This window comes from Cnephaeus nilssonii (assembly GCF_951640355.1).
Source record: "Cnephaeus nilssonii genome assembly, chromosome: 12".
Classification (NCBI taxonomy): domain Eukaryota; kingdom Metazoa; phylum Chordata; class Mammalia; order Chiroptera; family Vespertilionidae; genus Cnephaeus; species Cnephaeus nilssonii.
In genome coordinates this window covers 18,015,869-18,042,358 of record NC_137083.1, presented here as the reverse complement: position 1 = coordinate 18,042,358, position 26,490 = coordinate 18,015,869, and the positions used below count along the sequence as shown (strand labels likewise).

The following is a 26,490-nucleotide window of genomic DNA, read 5'->3' as shown; positions in this document are numbered from 1 at the left end:
TTAGAAAAACTTTCATCTCACTTCAACTATTTATAAATTACATGGGTTCTATTAATGAAAATTGCTTTAATTTAATGAATTGTGCTTTTAAAAAGAAAAAAGAACAAGCTTTCAATATTGAATCACTGCATTTTAGAACAAATTTAAATTAATGCCGTCATGAAATTCAACTCATACTTCTGATGAATAGAAACTAATTAAGTTATAAGCTATCATGGAAACTCAGAGCAAATGCTTAACAACCCATTTGTAAATCTTAACAGAATAAAATGCCACCCAAACTAGTAGACTGAAAAATAATGACATGTAACAAAAGGTAGGAAATAAAATAAATGTACTTTGCATAAAATTATTAACCACACAAAAGATTTAGATGTTTCTATTTATCCAAAGAATTAAAAATAAATGAGTTTTATATCAGGACAAATGTTACATTTGTGTACACTTTTTTCAAATCTTATTTAAAAGATCAAAGAAGTAATGAACCCAGAACTTCACTAAACAGTCAATGGAAAAACTACCATTACTTTAAAACATGTTTTAAAAAATCAAAATGAACATTTTTTTCAGTTACTCCACATAGTGATTTCTCCTATAAGAAGATAACTTTGCCACTGCTATAGTATGTCACAATTAGCTGAAGCATTACATACTCTACAATTAACGTCTGTATTCTCCATAAAATTTTTCAGAATAAAAAGTTAAAAGCAATCCAGTGATTAATATGAAGCCTGGATTTGTTTAGCTAACCTTATTTATAAGATATAACTATATTTATTTACTAATTTTTCTCTGAACAAACATCAATCAATCAAAACCAACTTAAAAGTGAAAAATATATTAAAATTAATAGAAAATGACATTAAGATCATTAACAACTGTGTTCCATGTATTCAAAAATCTACAAGAAAGAATGATCATGTTACGTAGAGAAAAGAAAATGTAAATAGTCCTAAACCTAACTTGTAAAGTGAAAAAAAAAAAGGATCTGAGATTAAAAAATTAATAACACTGGAGGGATTAACAGCATATTAGACATGGCAGAAAATATTAGTGAACTTGAAAATATAGCAACAGAAATAATTTAAAATGAAACTGAGAAAAAGGAAATAAAGACTATGACTCAAATCAAAGAATAAAAGAAAAAAATAAACAGAGCCCCAGTGAAATATGGATCAACTTCAAACAGCCTAATATACAGGTAATCAAAGTCCCCAGGTAAGGAGAAGGACAGAAAAAATAATGAAAAAATAATGGCGGAAAATTTCCAAGTTGAATGAAAAGTTTTTAAATTTATTTTTTTATTGTTTGAAGTATTACAAATAGTAGTACATATGTCTCCTTTTTTTCCCCCATTGACCTCCCCCCGGCCTCCCCTACCTCCCAGTACATGCCCTCACCTGCCCCCTCCCTAGTGTCTTGTATCCATTGGTTATGCTTATATGCATGCGTATAAGTCCTTCGGTTGATCTTAAAACCATATAACACACCTTAAATAGACACAGACAAAAAAAAAAAAAATCCCAAACTTATAAAGAAGCAGAAAATAGGGTCCACAATAAGGAAATAAATACATCACTTATAACTGACTCAAAACTGAAAAAAGATATTCAAATTAAAAAAATATATTAAAATTATAATGGTATCCCATAGATTCCAAAGTTGAGCACAGAAAAAAATATATATAAAAAGGACCCAAATCAAACTTGTAGAGAAGAAAACTACAATGCCTAAGATGGAAAATGCACTGTATTTTATTTTTAATTCAGGCCTAGGCATGTCTGCCCACAGAGAATCGAACAATGAGATACACTTTCATGGCATATGAGCGCTGAGCTCAACTGAATGGCCAGCATGGTTAGGAAACATCTGCTTAGCACATGCATTCATGATGGTGTAAGAGTAAGCTGCGGAACACAGATCACTGAGTGAAACATCACATTCTGTTGATATATTGTAATCATAGCATATAAGTTTGAAGATAACTTTGTTTCATAGTATATTTATGACAAGGCCACATCTACTTACTGGATCCAGGCTTCTGGATCCATTTAATTGAAGAGGATAGATTGCAAGAAAAAAAAAAAAAAACCTTCTTCAACTATTAATATTTTTAGTATCTAATGGGGCAATCAGTATATTTCACAATCCAAATAAAATGCAGAAATAGACTAGGAAAAGAAACCTCCAACTATATTCCATAATCTTTGATTCAAACTTTTGTCTTGGTCAAAATAACCTAGTATTTCTTATTAATTAAATATATAAGTAAATGCTACCACATGAACTAAAAGATAAAATTAATGTTCCTAAATACAAGTTTTTTATTTGCTTAATATGATACTGCAAAATTAATATGGTAGTGATGCATTTAAAGTTTATTATTTTGAAATTTTAAAAAAAAATGCCTCCTCCAAAAATGTTGGAAAGTCACCCCCTAAATTCAGTTTACAAGAGAAAAATTGTCCCACTTAGGAATGAGAAACATTTAAAGTTTAATCCTATATTTAAGAGTAAAAACAGAAAATTAATTTAAAGAACACAGTAGTCATTTATTGGCACAATAAGGTATACTTTCTAACATGAACAGTGAAGGTAAGATTTACAAAAACTAAAAACAGATCATCTGTAAATTAGACAACTATAATTGTTGAATGAAACAAAATTTCTTTTTCTAAAAGGCAAAATGAGAAAAAAAAAGTGAACTACCAAAAAGTAAGGAGGATAACATAAAATCAAAATAGTGAAATTCATACTATTAAAATTTATACAGAGCAAATAATGTGCTAAAACCTCAGGTAGAACAGTAATATCCTCCTTAATAGACTATCGCTACTACTTTAGAAGTAATTTCTATTTAGTCCCTCATTTCCAGCCTCCTTCATTTCTGCAAGTTGCCACAAAGCATCTATTTGTGGTAGGCAGCCCTGAAACAGGGTGAAATAGGAATGTCAAGGCAAGTTCAAGTCTGTAGTCATTTGTGAACACCTGCTTACACTGTGGGGAAAGGAGAAAATAGTCTGAGCACAGGGGTATGAAGGGAGGACTCCAAGAAGAAATACTTTTGCACTGTAACACTCAAATTTTAAGGATAACAACAATCAGGCAAGCAAACACTAGAAAAACTCACCAGAGGAAACAGATATGTCAGGTAACGGGGGACATGTGGGAACCACATCAGATGAGAGCCACCAAAGGGCAAAGTGTTCAGCGAGAGTAAGGACTGTAACATTAGCAAGAGCCCGCCCAGGCCCGGCCTTTATGATCTGACTGCGCTTTGTCCTGTAGATTTTAATAAGGAGGGTGGCTTAATCAATTTGCAATTAGCAAAAGTCGTAAATGGTGTCTAGGATGAGGTCAAAATTGAAACACAGAGACTTGGGGAAAGGGAGAGTTCCTGAGGGAAGAAGATGAATTCAAAATTTTAAACTTCAAGCACTTGAACATTCCTGTAAAACCTTAGAGAAATTATGAAAACTAGAGATAAAAACATAGAAACTGGTATATGAGCAATACTTTAAATCATGAGACTTGATGACTCAGGAAGTATATGTCCATTAAAGAAATATCTAACAGATATGTTAGGTCACGATACTAATTAGCTGTAGCAGATAGGTCATTTAGGAATAGGAAATCGAAACCAAAGTTTAGGAAACAACGGTTCATGGGTGCAATCCAGCCTCCTGTCTTTTTGTAAATAAACTTTTATTGGAACACAACCACACCAGTTTTTAAAAATCTTATCCATGACTGCTTTTGCATGATAACAGCAGAGTAGAATAGTTGCACCAAAGACATATGGTCCACAAAGCCTAAAATATGTCCTACCTGGCCCTTCATAAGAAAAATGCACCAACCCTTAGTATAAAGAAGTTATCTCAGATCCGAGCAAAGAAAATGGCCCGGGTTACCGCTGGCAAAATGAGAGCACACTACTAAATGACTTTTAAAATACTATTCTCCTCCAACAATGTGGTTTCTATTACTTGAAAAGGGCAAGTATTGACATCCCTAATGAACGTCATGTGGTAAAGTGAAATGAGCATGAGGCATAGTCTTACAGTGAGATAATGGCATCTGTGATAACCAACTCTCAGGATTGCTCTGAAGATTAAATGGGATCATGGATTTTAAAGAAAAGAACGGTGATTCATTATTTCAAGTATTCAGTAAGTGTCTGTTGTTATTAACACTAACAAAATTATACTAATAATATGCATTAGCAGGCCACATTTGTTGGGGAAGGGCTGAGATTTATAAATGTAGTGTGAGTTTCATCTCCTACAAATGGGAAGAGCTCAACACACAAGATTACAGTTGGAGTCTTGCTGGTTTAGCAAAAATCTCAGTACTCTGTCATTTCCATAATCACAGGAAACTTTAAAAAAATAGAAATGGATGCTTCTCCCTCAAAAGACCTAAAAATGGGAATAACACTCAAAGTATTCAGAAGAGACATGCAGGTGCCTTGAACCTGGCCTGTCATTCCCACATAAGAATTTCCAATGCTGCCCTAGCTGGTTTGACTCAGTAGATAGAGCATCGGCCTGCAGACTGAAGGGTCCCAGGTTTGATTCCAGCCAAGGGCACATGGCTGGGTTGTGGGCTCAATCCCCAGTAAGGGGCATGCAAGGGGCAGCCAATCAATGATTCTCTCTCATCATTGATGTTTCTATCTCTCTCTCCCTCTCCCCTCCTCTCTGAAATCAATAAAAATATATATTTTTTAAAAAAAACAGAATTTCCAATTCTGACACTAACATCTCACAACATTTGCTGCATCTTACCCTGGAAGGTACCATTGAATCAAATACCCCAGCATTTAAGTAGAATAAGTAAAGCTTCAAAAGCCCATAAAATAAAACCTCTCACGCCAGGAAAACTTCATCATACTATACTTTTCAAAAGTATCACACATACATTTATTATAAACGGGGTTCAAGCCAAAGCATGTTTGGAGCAAAGAGCTTTTTGCACTGGTTCCATCACCTTTCTATGCTTTCAATAAAGAACAGTTCAGGCTTCTCAGAAAACTGTGGAAGCATATTTGTATTAGCATATGTATTACGTGAATTTATTATTAATTATAGACACAAAACATTTAATTTTAAAACGTTAATGATGTTAAAAATATGTGGTTCTATTTTTTTAAAGAAATAGAATAACATATTAAGCTAAAGAATATTCCCATTGTTTAAAATACAAAATCCAGTACACACACAAAAACCTAACAGAATTCCCAGGCATATTTTTTGAAAAACTGAGTGACCAAACCAGTTGTTCAATTTCTTTTCTAGGGCTAAAATTAATGTAAGCTCACTGACAAAGAAGGCTAGTTTCATTTATTTTGCCTCCCGTGCATTTCATGTTAAATTTTACGCACTGATTTACTAGGACAGCCCTGGCAAATAAATTCACAAATAATTCTGCTCATCTGACTAAGCTCGGTAAACTATTTAAAATATGAAAATGAATAGTGATCCCAAGCCTGGTGCTTAATGGAGAAAGATAATTATTCATAAAATAGAGGAAAAGTCTTCTGCAATTCATTTATTTGCACATCCCATAAGAACATAATTCTATCTGAAAATGAACAACCTATATTCACTAACAGAGAGAATACTAGAAGTGTGTGTCCTGTGAAAATCATGTCTTTACACATCATCAGTTGCATAGGCTTCACAATCATTCTTAGAAGATTTCTATATCCCACAACACAAACTAAACTTCCCAGGGACTATTAAGTCATAAGCAAAGATCTCCAAACTTAAAATAACAGTCAATTCTTTCTATTCAACACATTCTACAAGAATGACTTCATTCCTCATCTTTGTGTTAGATATGAATCCTTTCATAACTGAAATTGTTAAAAGGTATTTTAAAGCATAATTCTTTAGATTTTATTATTGATATAGGCAGGAAATACCTGAGACTTATACTATTAGCAAAAAACAAATGAAAACATTTGCAGAATTTGTGGAAGTGATTGCATTTCTGCCACTGTAGCTGTGTACAACCATAAAAGAGAAAACTGCAATGTATCTTAAGTAAAAACATTCTAAGATTTCAACATACAATAAAGTTATACTTTTCTGAAGGACAAAATCAAGGTAGCCATAAAGGTACAGTAGCAACATGACTGAGATGGAAGTAGAAGAGGTATTTGGACTTACTCCATGAGTCATTTATTGCCTATTAAATACACATAAAATATCCATTCAAAAATACATACAAATAAACTAGGGCTCTGTAATATATATATATGTATAAATGTATCATTAATTATAGAAATATAATATAAAAGCATATAGATATAAATAAATCCAATATGGAGGCAGTAAGAATTATAACAGCTCTCTTTTGTTTGTTTTATAAGAACTTGTGCCATAATAACACGTTTTCTTAGCCTAGTGGTAATAGGGTTAACAGGAGGACACATACATAACAAAGAGTTAAGTAAAAGTTGACAAAGATACATGTCCAGATCACATGGTTTAAAAATTAAATTTAATAAAGGCTCAATACCCTGTGAAGCTAAAGTAAGAATGCGTTAGCACTTAAAAGAAGGAATGTATATGTTTTTTCAATTGTCATTTGTTCTTTATTAGGAAGAAATATTAAATACATATATGTGTGTATATGTATATTTTTAATCTTGTTCCATCTTATTATTTAACACATAAAAGTAACAAGTGCATTTGATACACTGCATATTGGATTGATTCTGTTCCTGGCTTTGCCATTGGTGAGTTGTAGAACCTTCTGGAAACAATTTACATCTCTGTGACAGTTCCCCCAGATGTGAAAAGTATCAAGTGTCAATGGATGATGGTTTTCTATTTTCTATTTTTTTTATTTGCTGACATGTTCAAATAGTAAACATTTTGAAATATTTTAATATCATATATTCTGATGTTATGTCAATAAACTATTTTCCAGGAACTAGAACTAAATTAGGCACTTTTGAAGGTTTATTTAAGTTTTTCAAAGCATTAAAATCCCATATGATAATTTATGTTTTGCTGAAGTGAATTCATGAAGAGATTCTTATCTCTCATAAAGCGCCAATAAAGTTGTCTAAATTGTCAAAGGAAAGAACTCTTGTGTAACTGTTCAAATACTTATTGTAAAATTATTTTGCTGTAGAAGAGTGGTAAACTACTTTATGAAGTAAAATTAAAGAGTTTGCTTCAATTTTGAACTTCTATTTAGATTTGTTGCCAATTACTTTGGGCTATGTTCATTGAGAAAAAATAAGCTTTAAATAAGAATATACTGCTCATTATCTCATCTGACAATAGTACCAAGGGATATTTTGTAAAAATCCTACCAGATCCAAATAAACTAGAATCCCTATTTTACTTTCTAAACCTCTGGAGGTATTTTCATAATCTTGACTAGAAAACAAATGTAGTTAGTTTTGTCTCCTGAAACTCTCTTATCCATTGTCACACACAAAATAACAGATCATTCTAAGCCAAGAATTCAGCCTATAATTCACTCTAGGCACTTTTGAGTTTTGTTTAATTTAGACAAAAGCCTATCTTCTTTGGGGTGATTTTTATATCAGAAGGTTTATGAAATTACCTTATACTATATTGATACATTTAATATATTATTTTTCTAAATATCTGTTCATCATTATTTAATTAGTGAACAAAACACATGACAGGAGTAGAAAATAGAAAACTGAGCATGTCCCAGGTTGATGGCTATTGTAGCAGGTGATTTCAAAGAGAGCTTCCAGATAATACCCTTGAGAGTTGCCAACTGAAAGGTGTTAGCAATACTATATACCCCCTGGTAACCACAAAGAAGAGAAGGCTAAGAGTAACTTCAGTCAACTCAGGATAAAGACTTTGGCTCCATGATAACTTAACAGGACAGACTAAACAGCTTCAGAAATCACATCTGAACAGGACTCTCAAACATAATTGCTGCACTATTTAACTATACAAAAGAAAGTATTGTTTTTCAATGTTTATAAGGTGTTCTTATTAAAAGACATAGAGAGGATTCTAAATTTTTAAAATTCCTTTATGCCAATCAGTCTCGAATTTAAAAAGTGTTGTTTTTCTTTCAAGTTGGGTGTATTCTCTTAGTACAAGGTGTGCTTGTTATCTCAGTATGTATTTCCAAAGGCCTGAAGTTAAAAGACTGCATAGGACACAAAAGAGACACTCATAGATTCTCTGAGAAACAGAGCACTTATAAAGTGACCCCATCAAACTATGTCTGCCCACTTTAATGCTGGCATGGATTTTAGCCAAAATCGTCAACAGTCCTACCAGTCAGTCTCGAGCTGATTGCAGAAATTTGGAAAATTCTGATAATTCAATATAATTACAGTGAAATTAAGTTACATCTACCAAGACATAGGATGTCATTAAGTTGATCAAATTAACATTGGTAAATTCCTTCAATCATACTCAACACCATCAACAAATGAGAACTGGGCAAAATTACACAACTTAAAATTTATAAAAAGAAAATAAGACTAGAAGTCCAAAAGAGCATGTTGAACATCGAAGTATTAATAAAGGAAATGTTTACGTAACTAAATATGTCCAAAATATTTTTTCAGAAATGATCACTTGAAGGAAATCACATTATCATATAATGCCTACAAGATTATGCAAAAAAATTTCATTTTTGCAAACATAACCTAATTTTCTTAAATAGAAGATAAAATAGAATAATTTAAATAAATATACTCGTTCTTTTTGGATAAAGTCCCAATTATTTTTTTCTACTCTTCAAGTAAAGTTTTGTTCCTTTCTTTAAGTAGTTCTTAAAGCAGTAGCCTCTACCTACACCAGTTTATCTTAGATATGAAAAACCTTCTACAATGACTGTTCCCTAACCCAATTCACGTCCATAAAAGCCAGAGAGAATTTGACATTGTAACAATCAACACCCATGCAGAACCTGAAATGAAATCTAACTATAGTAAATGTCCATTCTTTACTCTACTTTCCCAGTGATTTGCTCCATCCTAAGGATATAGATTCTAGATACGTTCCAGTGACATTTTCCTGTTGATTTTAATAATAACCTTAATATCAACACACTGAGTCTACCTATGCAATAAGAAAAAAACGGGTGAACAAATATTAATTATAATAATTGGAGTAACAACTCTCCAATTTAACGTAAATCTTTTATAGTGTTTATAGTAGGTAGATTTACCGTATACAGACTTATATTCACACTAGTTCTGAAAGAAATTTCCTCTCTAAATAGAGGATTGTCCATCTTTTCCCTTAGTTTGATACAGAACACCAGGTAGTCACACAAATTCTTGCATTTACTGGGATACATAAAATGGAACTCAACAGAAAATTAAATTCAAATATTTACAGAAGCAATACAAAGGACTGAGGTTGAGATACAACAGTAGAGAGGAAACAGAAGAACTAACAGTTTAAGAACTGTCTGGGCGTGTGTGTTCGACAAAGAGAGGCAGAGGAAAAAGGTGGAACAAAATTTCAGAAGTGACACAGATTCCCACCCACCTAGGTGCCTGCCACAAGGGCACTGCCACTAAGAAAGTCAACTGGATGGGAGATAGATCTGATATGCCAGGAGTGAGAAGATAGTGAAAGAAGTACTTAATAGAATGTTGAAAAATGTATGACTGAAGCTGGGGAATCAGGTTAAAGCAATGCAAATACACTTTGAGTCATCTCATCCAAACTGGACATAAAAGGAGCTAGACTATTAAATGAAGCTAACATTGTGTGCTAGCCACGGGCCCAGGACTGTGATGACAACTAAACTTTGCATGCACTCATTTTAATCCTTAAAGATTTAAGAGGTAGAGTTATTAGCCTCATTTCTAAAGTGAAGAAAGTAAGCCTCATAAAAGTTATGAAACTTAATGAGGGAACTGAGGTATTCTGAGATCCAGGCCTTGCCCTCGTCACAGCACTGCACTGCCTCTTTAGAATAATATCTGGAAACATGGACCAAATGAAATTTCTAAGCAAGTTATAATGTGGAGAAAAGAATAGAGAGCCAAACACAAAATTCTGAACTTACCACTATCCTACAGAGCCTTGGAGCCTTCCAGCACTGGGTACATTTTCATAATGTTCTTAAAAAACTTCAATTAAAACATCTATTAAAATCAGTCAAGTGGAACTTGGGTTTCCATAATCAGCAGGACCCAAGCAACTTATCCTTGGGGCATATAACCAAATACAACAAACAGGGCAGTGAACTAAACCTCCTTCAATTGCTAATTTGTTTCTACTTGCACAGCTTAGTCTAGAGTTACATCTTTATAGTGCGAATTATCTTTATTCTGTATTAATGATCTTACCAAGAAGAATTAAATTTCCACACTATGGAACAGGCCTAACCTTTAGGAACTTGGCAATTGCTAAGCACTTGTTTGGAGAATTTCATGTTGGGAAAACCCTCCCACATCAAAATGCTACAGACCAGATTTGGCTCCTCATCCAGTGTGGCGGGCCCGGCTCTAGTTTTCTTTCTTCTTGGTTTTGCTCTCTGATATCCCCCTCTGCTACACAAGTAAATTCTTTTTGTCTTTCACAGAAAGATCTCTCCAAAAATTGTACGGGCTATTCTTCTAGGAATTCTCTTTGACCTGTTGCTCACTCTACTTTTGCTGTCCATGTAACAGAGAAGATGAAACAACCTAAGAGTAAATTTTCTTTCAACTGGTTTCTTCTCTCATTTTTTTTTTCACTTCAGGATTTCTTCTCTAATGGTAATATGCTAAATAAAGCTCTTTCACGTTATCCAAACAGCTAGTCAATGCAGCAATACAGTATGAGACTTTAATAAAGAAAAAGAAATGAAATTGGTTGCTTGCTAGGTTGAATTGCATTGTTTTCCAAACCTGTCAGTTCAACCAAATAAGGAGAAGCAGTTGATAGAATTCATAGTAAGAGAGTAAGTTCAAGAATCCACAAAGAAGAGTTTCTTCTATGGGGTCTGAATGGATTTCCCCAGTTTGATGGAATTGTGTTAGACAAAAAGTTGAATTCCAAAAAAAGAAGCATATGTTTGAAGAGAAAAATCTGCATTGATTCACTTACTGAAATAACAACAACAGGATACAAAACGGAAAGATGACTCTCTTTAAGCATATTCAGTAGTTTCTGGGTTTCTTCAAATTCAGAGGTCATAACCTGAAAGACCAGAAAAGTAAAAGGAGGTGAAAAGAAATTCTTAAATTATTTAAAAGTTAATTCAAGGAGAAAACATGGAGAACTTCTATACAATCACTCAAAATATTTATAAAGTTCAATTTTTAATTTTTAATCAGTTTTAAAGAGCACCCATAAGTTTATACCTATTAAATGTATATTAGTTATTAATTTGAACCTGTGTTGTCTTATCTGCTTTATACCAAGTACAAAACTGAAAATACTGTCCAAGGAAATATCAACATCCTCTCATGATGAAGATTAGCTTGTTAGAAAATGTTCTTCTCCTATTTCAAAAGATAAAAAATAAAACTTCCACGTACATATTAAATGACACAACTCACCTATCAAAACCTTAAAATCAAATATTTACTGATCAAGAAACACAGGTTCTCTTCCTCATTACATGTGTAAGATCCCCAAGTGCTTTCAGTCATTTGTATTTACTACTTACATTCACGCAAACAAAACTGTAGCATTGCTCTAAGATGATTTGCTGGAGATCTCTGCCAGCATGACACAGAGGCCCAGATGTGACTTTCACATGCTAGGAGAGAAAAAATACAGGGGGAAAACAGAGTTTACAAATTAGATAGAAAGACCAAACATGAACATAAACAACTTTGTTATAAATGAATACAAATTTGCTGTAGACGCGTAGAGCCAAGGACCATATGTAAAAACAAATAATTCAGGCTAAAGTTTATGGGGTTATCAAGAGAAAAAGCATTTGAACTAGTCCATAAATAATGATTATTATTTTAGCAAACAAGGATATTGGGAAATTATTTCAGATAAGAAAAATAGGTTAAAAAGGCACAGGATATATTCCCATACAGGCAAGTAGCTGGGGGTTTTTCTTACACAAAGAATGTATTGCAGAGAATGTTGGAATAAAATTGAAAGGTTGGTTAGCTTGTTGGAGGATTCTGGAAGCATGTTAAATTACTACAGTTACAAAGAACAGGTTTAACAAAACCTGGAGTGACTAGAAGCCAGGAAAGCAATAAGAAATTATTATATGTGATAGAGAAAAGAGTTGAACTAGGGCAATGACAGTAAGATAAAAGAAGAGACAAAGAGATAATTACAAGTGGTAGTCCCAGACTAGATTTAGAAGGAATGGTACATATATTACAAACACTTACCTAATAAGATTTTTATTCCATATAGCTCAATATTCTAATTAATTTATATTACAACTTAATTACAAAACAAGGGATCTGTTTAGCAATATATATATATATATATATATATATATATATATATATATATATATATATTCCTTTTAATCTAAAAGGAATTACATACACATTCATGTAATATATATATACTAGAGGCCTGGTGCACGAAATTCGTGCACTGGGGTGGGGGTGTCCCTCAGCCCAGCCTGCACCCTCTCCAATCCCTCGAGGGATGTCCGACTGCCCGTGTAGGCCCGATCCACATGGGCAGTCGGACATCCCTCTCACAATCCAGGACTGCTGGCTCCCAACTGCTCGCCTGCCTGCCTTCCTGATTGCCCCTAACTGCTTCTGCCTGCCAGCCTGATCACCCCCTAACCACTCCCCTGCCAGCCTGATTGATGCCTAACTGCCCTCCCCTGCAGGCCTGGTCCCCCCCCCCAACTGCTCTCCCCTGCAGGCCTGGGTCCCCCCCAACTGCCCTTCCCTGCAGGCCTGGTTGCCCCCAACCTCCCTCCTCTGCTGGCCTGGTCACCCCTAACTGCCCTCCCCTGCAGGCTTGATCACCCCCAACTGCCCTTCCTTGCAGGCCTGGTCCCTCCCAAATGCCCTCCCCTGCTGGCCTGATGGCTCACAACTGCCCTCCTCTACTGGCCTGGTCCCTCCCAACTGCCCTCCCCTGCTGGCCATCTTGTGGCGGCCATCTTGTGTCCGCATGGGGGCAGCCATCTTTGACCACATCTTGTGTGTTGGAGTGATGGTCAATTTGCATATTACTCTTTTATTAGATAGGGTGTGTGTGTGTGTGTGTGTGTGTGTGTGTGTGTGTGTAACATGAATGTATAATTCCTTTTAGATTAAATCTAAAATTGTGAATTTGTCATTAAAGTACTCCAGATCTACATATATTCTATTCAAATCTTAACCATCCAACTTCACTCTTCAACACAAATATTCTTAAACTCTAAGGTCACAAACACTGGGCTCATTCTTGCCTATGATGGCCATCCCATGTTGACTTCAATATATACTGTTTCCTTATTAAAACTATTATATAAATATATATTTCTTAAACTTGATTATGAACAGTTAATAAATATAATATAAGCTCTTAGAAAATAGGATATAGATAGAAAGCACAGTACCCAGCATAAGTTTTAGTTGTTCTTCTTATTATTAAAACGTATTTGCTCTACTATTATGTGATAAATTAAAAGCTTCATGAAATGCACATACAATGTTTTTACAAACGGTATTAAATATATTATCATTTTGTACCCCCTTTAAAAAAACACAAAACAAAATTATAATTTTTTCCTTCTTGAAATTGAGATTCTTTTAATAATTGTTTCCAGTTAAGTGTAATTATTTTATTTGGTTATATTGCTTTCCTTCCAAGCAGAAACAAACAGTACTTTCCATGCTTGAGTAAAGAAATTTAGAGATTACCTAAATATAGCAAAGGAGTCTTTGACACCTTTAATAAACAAAAGGCTGCATTAGACAATGCTATTAGGTTGTTTATGAAAAGGCTCTACAGCATCATCTTATGCTGTCATTCCTAATGTTTCCACACTCACACACAACAAATGGAACAATCTGCTGGCTAGAAGAACTCCTTGTTCTGTAAATATTTTGGTTCAAAGAACATTTAAACAAAATTTAAAACAACCTTCCAATGTGTTCAGTAAAATTGAAGTATACAAAAAATAAAATGAAATACTTTCCTTACATCATAACAAATAAGAATTTAGAAAAAATTTAGTGTTAACTAAATGCAAACATCTGCATATTCAGAACATTATTTAAAGCATGAATTTTAGGGAAGAAGATAGGCTGTCAACAAATGTTTTCCATTTCAAGAAGAGTTAAGACTTAACTGAGGCTAAGAGGCTTTGGTTCATGTCCCATGAGTCAGAGGTTCAAAAATCTTTTTTACAGACAGAATATGTTGGTTAGATCATCTCTGATTCTGAATCTCTCAATTTTCACCCCCCTCCTGTTTAAACAATGGCACAAATGTGGGTATGAAGAAGGGAATTGGAGAGAGATGCACTTTCATTCTACCCTGTAAACAACACTAAGAATTAAAAGGTTATGGTGTCTGGGGCTGGGGTGTGGGAGAAATGGGGAGATGTTGGTCTAAGGGTACAGAGTTTCAGCCCCACTTCTAGGAATATATCCTAAGAAACCTGAAACACCAATCAAAAAGAATGTATGCACTCCTATGTTCATAGCAGCACAATTTACAATAGCTAAGATCTGGAAACAACCCAAGTGCCCACTAGTAGATGAATGGATAAAAAAGCTGTGGTACATTTACACCATGGAATTCTATGCAGTGCTAAAAAAGAAGGATCTCTGACACTTTGAGACAGCATGGAGGAACTTGGAGAATATTATGCCAAGAGAAATAAGCCAGTCATGGAAAGGCAAGTATCACATGATCTCACTTATACGTGGAATCTAATGAACAAAATAAACTGTTGAACAAAATAGATCCAGAGACACAGAGACATAGAATAGACTGTCATATCTCAGTGGGAAGGTGGGGGTGGGTGGATGGGTGGAGGGGAAAGAGATCAACCAAAAAACTTGTATGCATATATGCATAACCCATAGGCACAGACAATAGGATGGTGGAGACCTGGGGCCGGGGTCATTGGAAAAAAATAGGGGACACATGTAATACTTACAACAATAAAATTTTTTTAAGTTTCAGTTATGCAAGATGAATATATTCTGGAGTTCTATTGTGTAGCATGTTGACTGTAATTAACAATACTGTATGTATATTTGAAATTTACTCAGAAAGTAAAGCTTAAGTGTTTTTATCAAATAAAAGAGGAAGAAAATGGTAACTATATGAGGTGATAGATAAGTTCATCAGCTTGACTGTGGTGATCATTTCAAAGTGCATAGCAAAATATCAAGTTGTATATCTTAAATATACACAATTTTTATTTGTCAACTATACCTTCATAAAGCTGGGAGGGAAAGACTTTCTATAATGCAAACCCAGGTTTTTGAAGGGACCCTTCTGTAGCTATGACTGCTGCCCACTGAACGCTGAGCCTGGCCGTCAGCTCATCAGTCACTGCCTTGATCAGAGCTGTCTCTAGCCTGTGGGTGCTGCATCTGGGCCTCCAGCCAGAGGATAACAGCCAGGGCCTCCCCACCTTTACTCTTAGAAACCTTCACCTGAGATACTCCTTTAAGTAGTACTCACTATTTTCAAATTTTGAGTTGCCAATTAAACTTTTCTTCATGGTTATTTTTAGACTTCTGTGGCGGTTTTTCCCACCTAGGATTCAGCATTTTCTGTACTGCTTTTATTTTTATTTTTGAGTTAGCTGTAAAGCATCGTTTTGTAGTTACGAGCCCGGCCTCTGAAGCCAAGCTCCCTGGGTGTGAATCGAGCTCTGCAACGAACCTGCAGTTGACTCATTAGGAAAAGCAATACTTCAAGATGGCTCGGAAGACTGGTTAAATTAATAGGTGAGATTTAAGGATTAATTTTTACAGGAATTCATCCCTATAGGTTAGCTTCCTGGAAAGCTTCAGAGAAAACAGCTTTCAGGCAATGAATCTCGGTAGAGTTTTGAGGTAGCAAATGAAGCAGGTTCCTATTGCGCCATGTTAAATGGATCTCCAACCACCAACACTGAGCTGCTGGATCATACCAGTGGCCACCACAAGACTCATACCCTAGCCTGTTGGATAGACCAGAGAACGTGTTGATATTCTCCCAATCCTAAATGCTGGACAGGCAGAACAGCTCTAGAACCAAGGTGCTGCCATGGTACTCGGGGGTTGAATCCCAGTCTCTTACCACACCCGGGAAGGGCTGGTGCTTCCCTAGTAATTCAGCTTCAAAGCCACACCACACCAAGGTTGGAGTCTAACATTCAGCGTGGAAGATCCATTTGCAATGCCACATAATGCACTGGATGCTGTCTCCATTCCTGAGACCACAGACTTTTCCTCGATACCACTGTTCCAAAAAGTCTAAAGTCTAGTGTGAACGCTGCCATGTCAGCCAACCTTGTACATATTGCTATATTAAATGTTTGCTATTATCATCCTACTCACTTTCATTTAATCTCCACTTCTGAAAATTCCCTTTGAAGGCCAAGTATTGTTCTATGCAAAAGTACAGGAATGTACAATGGAAAAATAGCCTTAATACTAACAAACCTGAGCACACAAAAATTCAAGGTTCCCGTTTTATCATACAGATTATATGTCCAAATCTAGATAATGTCTAAACAAAAAAAACAAAGCTGCCAAATGCACATTGACTAAAGTTTATTTTTTCCATTGAATTTTACCACAGATGTTAAGCTACATATAACTAATGGGCAATATTGCAGCAAATGAAAAATGACTGGGGGTAGCTCATATAAATTGTGTTTGGCAGGCATATTTTGTAAATATCATCCTTTTTTTCCAGGATGATAGGTTAAAAAGTTATGTGCAGCAATATAACCTCTTTGTGTTTTGTAGTAATGCATAAAACATTTGCAAGCTGAGAATTGGCAAGCTGACATAAACAAATCTTATCTGTCTTAATTTAACAAAAAGTCATGAAGAGTAGAGTATCCTATCCACTGATGGATGAGTTTCATTCATTCAACCAATAAATATTTATTGAAAGCTCTGAGCCAGACACTGGCAATAAACTAAATAATGCTTCTGTGGTCATAAAGCTTACATCATATTGGGAAGAGGAAATAAAGTTTACACCTGTGTCTCTCCAATTTCAATATGTATAAGAATCTCTGGGAATTTATTAAAAATACAAATTCTTATTACATTAGATGTGCTGTGGAGTCTAAGCATCTGAATCTATATACATAAAAGCCTAAGCGACTGAACAACCAAACAACCGGTCGACGAGTGCTATGAAGCGCACTGACCACCAGGGGACAGACTCTCAATGCACAGGATCGGGCTCCCTCCTGTCTGGATCGTGCCTGCGGAGCCTGGACTGAAACCGGCTATCCAACATCCCCTGAGGGGTGCAGGATTGCAAAAGGGTGCAGGCCAGGCCGAGGGACCCCACGGGTGCACAAATCTGTGCACCAGGCCTCTAGTTTATAATAAGATACCGGCTGATGTTGTTATAACTGGTCCATAACCACACTTTGAAGTAGCAAGACATTAGATCATTTGAACTCACCTTACCATAAAAGTCCTCTTTCATTTTCAGTAGACACATTTACTGAGGAGTGTGTTTCCAAGAAGCAATCAGAAGATAACTTTGACCTTGACTACCACAGCTATTGCTTTCTGTAGCCCCTAAAATAAATCACCTATATCTTTATTAAATCTATCAGTATGACAAACATAAGTGACTAAATTAAAAAAATAATTACTTCAACTGTTTTTCCCCTCAAATTCTTGCCAAATTTATAGCACAATCTAATTTACATTTATGAAAGTTTAACTTTTTCTAAGTAATACAGACACTACCCAGATGCATACAGCAGTATAATTAGAGCCTGTTTTCCATATAAATATGCCCTAATAAAGTATGTACAAGTAAATTATATTCTAGTCAAAATGTCATTAATTTGCCGAAACCGGTTTGGCTCAGTGGATAGAGCGTCGGCCTGCGGACTCAAGGGTCCCGGGTTCGATTCCGGTCAAGGGCATGTACCTTGGTTGCGGGCACATCCCCAGTAGGGGGTGTGCAAGAGGCAGCTGATCGATGTTTCTCTCTCATCGATGTTTCTAACTCTCTATCCCTCTCTCTTCCTCTCTGTAAAAAATCAATAAAATATATTTTAAAAAATGTCATTAATTTGAAATTACTAATTAAAATCCATGCCAACAAATATTGTTTCCAATCAGTTTTATAGATGATTTAATTTGTCTACTAAAGACTATAGTTTATTTCATTTAGCTATGTATTTATTTTAAATTACAAATATGATATATATAGTTTTATCCCCTAGCCAATTTAAAATTGAGTGTTCATTAAATGAAATAGGTTATATTAGCAGTTCAGTGTGGGCGACTTTGTCCTTAGGGGAAATTGAGCAGTCAGGAAATGTTTTCAGTTGTCACAGTGGATTGGAAGTAGTACCGGGGCCTGGTGGGTGGAGAAGACAGGGATGCTATTAAATATTCTATGAGCATGCACATGGCAGCCTTCAGTGCAAAGAATTAACTGTATCAAATGCCAATAGCATAGCTATTGCAAAATTCAGAGTAAAAGAATTCTAGTTTTTGGTCTTTAGCACTTATTCATGAACCAATAACTGACACAAACAGCAGTAATATTCTAGTGACTTGAAGACTTTAGTATAGTAGCCATTCTTTTTACATGGGAAATACCAACACTGCATTTTACCAGACAAATGTTTAATGTAATTTTATTTATTTTTGTTTTAATGTAATTTTATTTTTTTCATTTTTAGTGTTATTTTAAAATGACAAATCACAAATGTAACAAGTATGTTCAAAATGGCTGGATGAGGTATATAATAAAAACAGATTCTGGGCTAAATAAACTTCATCTACTATCTAGTTTTCATGCCATCTCCAATTTTAAATTAGGTAGGAAATAAACAAGAAAACTAAAATCAGCTATAAACATGTATGAGCAGCTCACTGAAGAGTTCCGTCACATAGAATCACAAAGACACTATGCACTAGATTCGTTTTTAAAGAATATTTAATGCCACCCGCATAGATGTATAATCCAAATACTACCATTATAATTCTTCAAGTACTACAGAGCAAGCAAACCATTTTTCACTAATGTATTTTCCACTCAAGTAAGAACTATAATTGCTATATTTACATAAAAAAATAAATTTTTTATTTCACACAACTTTCCATAATGAGTGGCATATTAGTAGCCTACTGGATATATATTGTTTTGCCTATAGGTCAAAAATATTTTTAAACTGTAAGAATAAATTACATCTTGAGCAAAAATAACAAAAACATAATCATGTGTCTTATTTCAGAAGTATGTGAACATGTGTACACCTCGGGATGTTTTTCACGTAGTACATTTCTAGATAAAGCAAGGCAGATTCCTATCTTGATAGAGAATCTTATCACAGATTCTAAAGAATAAATCTTGAAGTGTTGTTTATGGGCCTAGCTCCCCACCCACTGTAACACCGCTGGGAGCTCATTTCCCCCTCGGTCTCCTCTCCTTTCTGACAGAAGGCTGCTGCCCACCAACCGACCACTGTTGCTAACTGCAGTCCGCCTGACCTCTGCAACATCTGCTATTTCCCCTTCTCTTCCCTCCCTTTGTGAAAACAGTTTTCTTAGGGTTGGGAAATCAATTAGGACTTCACGGGTGTACTTTGTGTTCTAAGCTTCTCAACTGTTCACATGATTGATGGACGCCTGGCGGCTACCTCTTTATCTCCAGAAACGTGTTTGGCTGATGTCCAGGTGCAGAGGTATTCCAGAAGCTTTCTTATTCGTTACCGCATCCCCATTAACCACAACTATTTATCTGGCTCCCACCATATGAGCAAGGGATCAGCACTGTGCACGGGATCAGTGATAAAAGAGATAGTGAGAGAAATGTACATAATTATGATTAAGAGCAGGATGTGCAGAATCACACCATTGCTGGTGAGTAGGAAGTCCAAGAACCAGAAAACTGGGGACCACGTCATGGAAAGAGTAATGTGAAACTAAGCTTTAAATAAAACATGAAATGGACAAATGGAGGGGCATTCAATGAAGCAGAATGCTGGAGCTATTATTTAGCGAAAGCCACCAGAACAAAAGAAAAAAAAATCTACTTTTTTGGTGTTATAGAGTTATACTGTATGCAAATAGTTGAAATGACATACATCTTCCAACTTAATTATCAGAGGAAATATATTAATTAATGAGTACAAAATAATATTTTAAAAACATGGTTTCCTATATTTGGGACAAAACAATTAATAAAATAAAATCACAGTGAATAAGCTCTAAAACTGTATATCTCAATTTCAATAGCATAAGAAAATTAGTATATATATATACATATCCATCAAAATCAACTTTTGAAGGTTAAAAACTATAATTTATATGCCAGAAAGCAATTTTTTCAGGTTTTTTTAAGGATTTTCCTTCAAAACATATACTTGCCATGTGTGTAAAATAAATTAATTTCCTGAATTAGAAGACTTTATTTTTATAAGTATATGCCCAAAGCTAGATGTTGGCTATTCTTTTGGTTTATTTGTTTGTTTTTAACTCAGTATAATAGCTGTCTAAAACTTGTGAACAAAGATCTCTTTCCTAAATGGACAAAGCTATAGAATATCATATACACATACACACACACACACACACACACACATATATATATATATATATATATATATATATATATTCACATATATATATATATATATATATATATATATATAATTATTGTCTAAAGTTTTACATATGCCTCCTTTTTTCCCCAATTGACCAATATCATTTTTAAAAGTTAACCATCTGGTTCCTTTAGGAAGAGTAGTATTTCAATATGTCACTGTTTCTGAAAGATATAGACAGATATAAAAGGTGAAGCTATGTTAGGTATATAAAAAAATAGAGGAAGTAATATTTAGGGAGAATTATCCCTATTCCCTCATTAATAATCATATTCTAAAATCATGACAACCAATTAGAATTATAAACTCTTAATATTATTAAATACAGCACGAACATAATTAATACCATCCCGAGCAACTAGGTGGTCCAATAATTTTGAACCTCCTTTTTTACCTCTGGAAAACTGATCAGGAAATCTGGCTAACATCCCAAATAAACTGAATGGATTTAATTGGATGGTCTTCAGCTAATTTCTGTAGTCTTGTACATACACCAAAACCACATACCCTAACTGAATTAACTTTGTTGGAATTGTTCAGAGTCAGAGGCCCAATGGGAGAGTTTACAATGTTATTTCACTGTTAGTACACTGTTTTACAGTGTTCAGCTTCAAAAAATAAAAAATCTTACATCTCTAAACTAAAATATTGTTATAATATGTGTCCAAATAAGCATACAAGAGCCCTATCTCGAATGGGCCTCACAATGCTGCAATGGCTTAATTTGTTCTGTTTCTTTTATTTCTGCCTTTCTTCATTGGCTATTTTTGATCTTTTGTTTGATAAATATGTCATACACCAAATTCAGTTAGGTCTATAAGAAAAAGCAGAGACCCATACACTGGACACAACCTTGAGGGCATTAGGAAAAATAAACTAGGTCCCACAGTCAGCCTCAAAAACCAAAGCATGCCTGACACCCAGGAAAACACACGATTTTCAGACATTTCCTGCTTGTCATTTGTGGTTACACAAAACAATAATCAAATCATGTGCTCCAGGAAACAGGAAGGGGTGGATATGCAAAATACACCAAAAGTCCCTGTAGTCCCTGTTTGGACAAAATAGAGATCAGCATTCATTTATTTTATTATACAAAAGAAAATTAGGTTGAAGTAACATGTGTTTTTAGAGGTAATGTTATATCTGAAATGTTATATTTAAGTCCTACATGTCTTCTTCTATACAATTTTACTTTTTTTTCTATGAAATTTTATTTTTATTGAATTTATTGGGATGACATTGGTTAATGAAATTATATAGGTTTCAGGTGTACAATTCCATAATATATCATCTACATCACACAATGTTACTTTTAAGGAATAGCACCCAACATAATCATTTTATAGAAGTAAATTGGATCATGCCTTCATTGTAGCTTAAGTTTTCTATCACTTCATTTTGTTCTTTGGACAAAATGTAAGCACAGTATTATTGACAATGGTGGTAGTAGCCTTAATCCACTTAATAGGCTGCATTTAGGCATGATCCCATCTCTATCCTTGTCTCTATCCCTCTACCTCCATTCTGATCATATCATTCCAACCAAAGAAATCTTATTCAAGCCACCATGAATGAAAGTCTTTACATGCCTTTCACACGCCATTCCATTGGAATTTCTCTTTAGACAGCTATTCCTGATTACCCTTTCAGACTTAACTAAATGGCACACCTGCCAAGAGATTCAAGCTCACTACCCTCCACTCCCAACTTTAAATGATTTTCCAAAGCTCTCTTACATAGGCAGTTTACTCTTTCTTAAGAATAATTACCACCATTTGTAATTTAAAATATTTTTGTATTTTACTCCCAACTTAGCAATATGTTCCTTGAAGATACAGAACCATATTTGCTCCCTATTTCCAATGACTAAATCTTGATGTGCATTTATTATTTGATAAATAAATTAGTGAATTAATGAACTAAAAATATGATCACCATCTTTCTACTTATGAGTTCCTTACTACTCTCAGCACCATGTATAGCATAAAGTATTCTTCTTAGGAAGAAGTGAGAGCCGTTTCTTCATGATGTATCTCTGAGACCTCTAACTCCAAAGCAGGTAGGTTCTGTGAAATACTTCAAATTCCTTAAGAATGCAAAGAAGGAATATAACAAGCCTGATAATCAAGCCTTGAAATTTAAGTATGAGTTTGAAATTTAAGAGATGTGCATGTGTATGAGGGGTGGAGGGGTGTCCCTTACCCAGTTAGTTCCTTGTTTTACTTTTTAACAACGTCTTCCATGTATTTTGTGTGTATCACTACATGAGAGTTCAGATATTCAGTTCACCTCTAAGGTATAATCTCAAAATCGAGCAAAGCATGCCCAGTTTCAACGAGAAACGTTTTTCTTTTCGTGCCAATAAAACAATCCGCTCCGCCCACACTGATATTCCCTACAGGTGCCTGGATTTCCACTGTGGTGACTTCAGCCTTTTTGTATGTTCTTTTCAGTGAGACAAAAGCTCTGGGAGGTTAAAATGTTTGAAGAGGCATTTGATGTCTGTCTGTACGTTATGGGCTGAACAAGGCCAGAAGATAAAGCTGCCCTTATAAGGAGAGAGAAAATTTAAATAAAACGAGAAATTTCTTTCCTGAAGGGACTTCTTTCTAGACGTAGGTATAATGTCAAAAAAGAAAAATCTAACTTTCTTTTATATCACCATTGCTTAGAAGAGTATTAAGTAGTAGAAAATATAAGGAATTAACTAGCGCCAACATTCATTAGTGATGGGATCTTAGGCAAATCATTAAACCACAAAAATTCCCTATTTCTGTTTGTAACATGAGAGGGAAGGGCATAACTTATTCTAAAGGACTGAGGCATGTGGCACTGTCTCTGGCACACAGAAGATACTCTACGAGTGTTAGAGTTGCTGACTGCAAGAAAACATTCTGGTAAGTCCTGCATTGCTTAACAAGTTTCAGGAAATCTAGAAGCTAGGGCATATTTAAAAGAAATGGATGATTTCTCCTTCCAAGGTCAACCAAGATCATCTAATTAACAGGACACACAAAATTCATTTTTACAAGTTCTACACTATCTCCTAGTTTAAAAAAGAATCTACTCTATCCCCTCAAAGGCTGGTATTGCAACTAAGCAGTACTTGAGAAACAGCGGTATTCCTTTCTTTTGAGAATCTGTATACATCTTGGCTTTGTTTGTTATATAAGTAAAATCTCTAAGTTCACATCAAGCCTAACTTTTAAAAATAGCTGTTATCTGTAGTTAGAGATAAATTAGATACTTGAAGTTAAGGAAGAAAGAAATTTAAGTGCTTAATAATTAAAAATACTAAGCACAGCATAGACCCTGAATAAAGGGGAAGAAGATTCTGGAAATACAGTTTTTAGTCTTAAAATCATTGCAGATTCCACCATAAAAATAGTGCGAGGAGGACTATGATAAAGACAATGGAGAGGTATACTTAAGAAGTTCAAAAATAATTTTTTGAAGCCAGAATGTTTTTTCATCTAGCCAAAATGAATGTGTAGATTTTCAGTCACAGAAAAATTCTATACATATGCAATAACTTGGGAATGCTGTATCCCAGAGCCCTCCTGAGGAAATCTATTGGAGGATTAGTTTTGGAGAACCAAAATGGTTTGCAAGATATCAACATAAGGCTTCATGGTGAGCATTAAATAAATATTTACTCATGGATCTAAAAATAAATAATGGTTTTGAGAGATACGGTATAGTATATAATCACATATAAATGGGAGAGTATATAAAATGTGATAAAAGTTTGCTATTGTTTTACAGGTATTAACTGGGAGTTTTAAAACATCAATTCAAATTAGTTACTGAAAGGGAGGAGGTAGGAGAAAGAAGAAACAATGTCAGTGTTGCCCTGACAGAGAACCAGTAAACAGTAGCCAAAATGTTAAGGTTAATAAATAAAAGACAATGGTATTTCATAAAAAAGGTAGTCATCAAGGAGGAGGGAGAAAGAAAACCTTAATAAGTGCCAATAATTTTGTCTCTAGCATTATAGTCCATGGCATTTCTGGGGTAGAAGACCAGGGATGCTGCTAAACAGGACAGGGCCTCCCAATAGAATCATGTAACCCGGATGCCAGTAGTGCTGAGGTTAACAAACTCTGAGTTAGCATTCGAGGCGGTTTAAAATATGCACTGAGGAGAATGGGGAGCTGACTATGAGTCATGGTTGCTTTAAAATAGTCAGTGCCCACTGAAGAATGGTGACCAGTGCTTTTTAATGGCAACAACCTGCACTGTTGTATGATTCTCCCAAACGTCATTAAGTGTAAAAGTGTAGAGAACTGAAAAGTTTGACTTAATACCTGGATGGGATTTTACCAAATGGGTGCATTCAAAGGATAAGGTAAATGAAGATATTGGTAAGAGAGCCATGGTCCACAAAAGTGAGGGAGCATGGACTCTAAGCTAAATTAGGGACAGGATAGAAAAAAAAAGGTAGAGGAAAGAAAGAAAAAAGACAGGCAACCTGGAGTTCCCTATAAATTTGAAATATTTGCAGTAGGATAATTTAGTAAATGATATGAAATGAAGGCATGTGGTGGTCAGAAGGTGAGAAATAGCCTTAGTATTAATTTTTTAGTACAGTTAAGATGATGGCAATATTCAGACGGGGCCCAATGGGTAGGTAGGTGAAGTGCACTGAAATAAAGGTCACTGGAAGGGAGAAGGATAAGGACAGGGTAATGAATACATCACAGAAGGCCAGCAAGGTCCAGTGTGTACCCCTAAGTCCCATGTCATTTTGTCACTAAACACACACAGGAGAAGTAGCAACAAAAAGTGAATATTTATAATAATTCTAACCAAAGGATTCCTTGCAGAGTCTAATACTAGAAAGACCAATCGAGGAAAGTGTGGCACAGAATCCACCAGCTATACAACTGTCAGAAACCCAGCTTTTTAGCACTGGCTGGTGTGGCTCAGTTTGTTTGGCACCGTCCATGCACCAAAAGGTTGCTGGTTGGATTCCTGGTCAGGGCACACACCCAGGTTGCAGTCTTCATCCCAGGTGGGGAGTATGCAGGAGGCAGCTGATCAATGTCTCATTCTCACATCAAATGTTTCTCTCTCCCTTTCTCACTCTAAAAATCAATTTTAAAAAACTTAAAACACACACACACAAAAACAACTCTCGAAATTTAGGGTTGGTTGATAAATTTAGGGTTGGTTGATAGCCAGAGTCCCAATAATATTCTTTCAGGGCCCCATGCTGCTGGTTGTTGCATTAATTTGATAAAGAATGAATGAGATTATTCAAGAGTGATAGACCATTTTTTGAGGCAAAAGGGTGCTTCAGTGGGCCAGGCAGTGGTGGCCGGTTATCTACCGATAAATATTCTGCAAGGTTCAGCAGTGAAACTGGGGCACCGGACTTAGAACAGATTCTTAACAGGTAGAGTTGAGACAGAAAGCAGAGAACAGGTGCTCAAACTTTTCAAGGATGAAGGGAAATTCCCAGAAAGTCATCAGATAAGAGCAACACGGGAGACTGTAGTATGACCTTTATGCCTAAGAGACAGCGAAGATGGCTATTATCTTCTCAGCTTTGTGTTGTCACTCTCAATGCTACTGGTAGAATCTGGCACTGCTTACTAACAAACCACCTGAGGGAGCTTGTTAAAAACTTAAGATTCCAGTCAAAACAAGCCAGAGGAAAATTATTTGGGCAAAAAATGCAATAGGATCCCAAGTAAAATTTATAGAAAATATTCCTTTATTAACTTTTGGTCGAGAATATGTTTGTATATTTTCAGAAAACAACTCCGAGAT

At 35.1% G+C, this 26,490-nt stretch overlaps 1 protein-coding gene across 1 annotated transcript in view; it reads right to left on the bottom strand.

Moving 5' to 3' along the window:
- Window positions 1-26,490, bottom strand: part of CRPPA (CDP-L-ribitol pyrophosphorylase A) — a 166,897-nt gene that overhangs the window by 80,281 nt on the left and 60,126 nt on the right. Inside the window, exons 7-8 of the mRNA XM_079785598.1 lie at window positions 11,632-11,724; window positions 11,067-11,159 (exon numbers count right to left, since the gene is read on the bottom strand). Coding sequence (XP_079641724.1) covers window positions 11,067-11,159; window positions 11,632-11,724 — 186 coding nt within the window. The remainder of the gene's footprint in view (window positions 1-11,066; window positions 11,160-11,631; window positions 11,725-26,490) is intronic.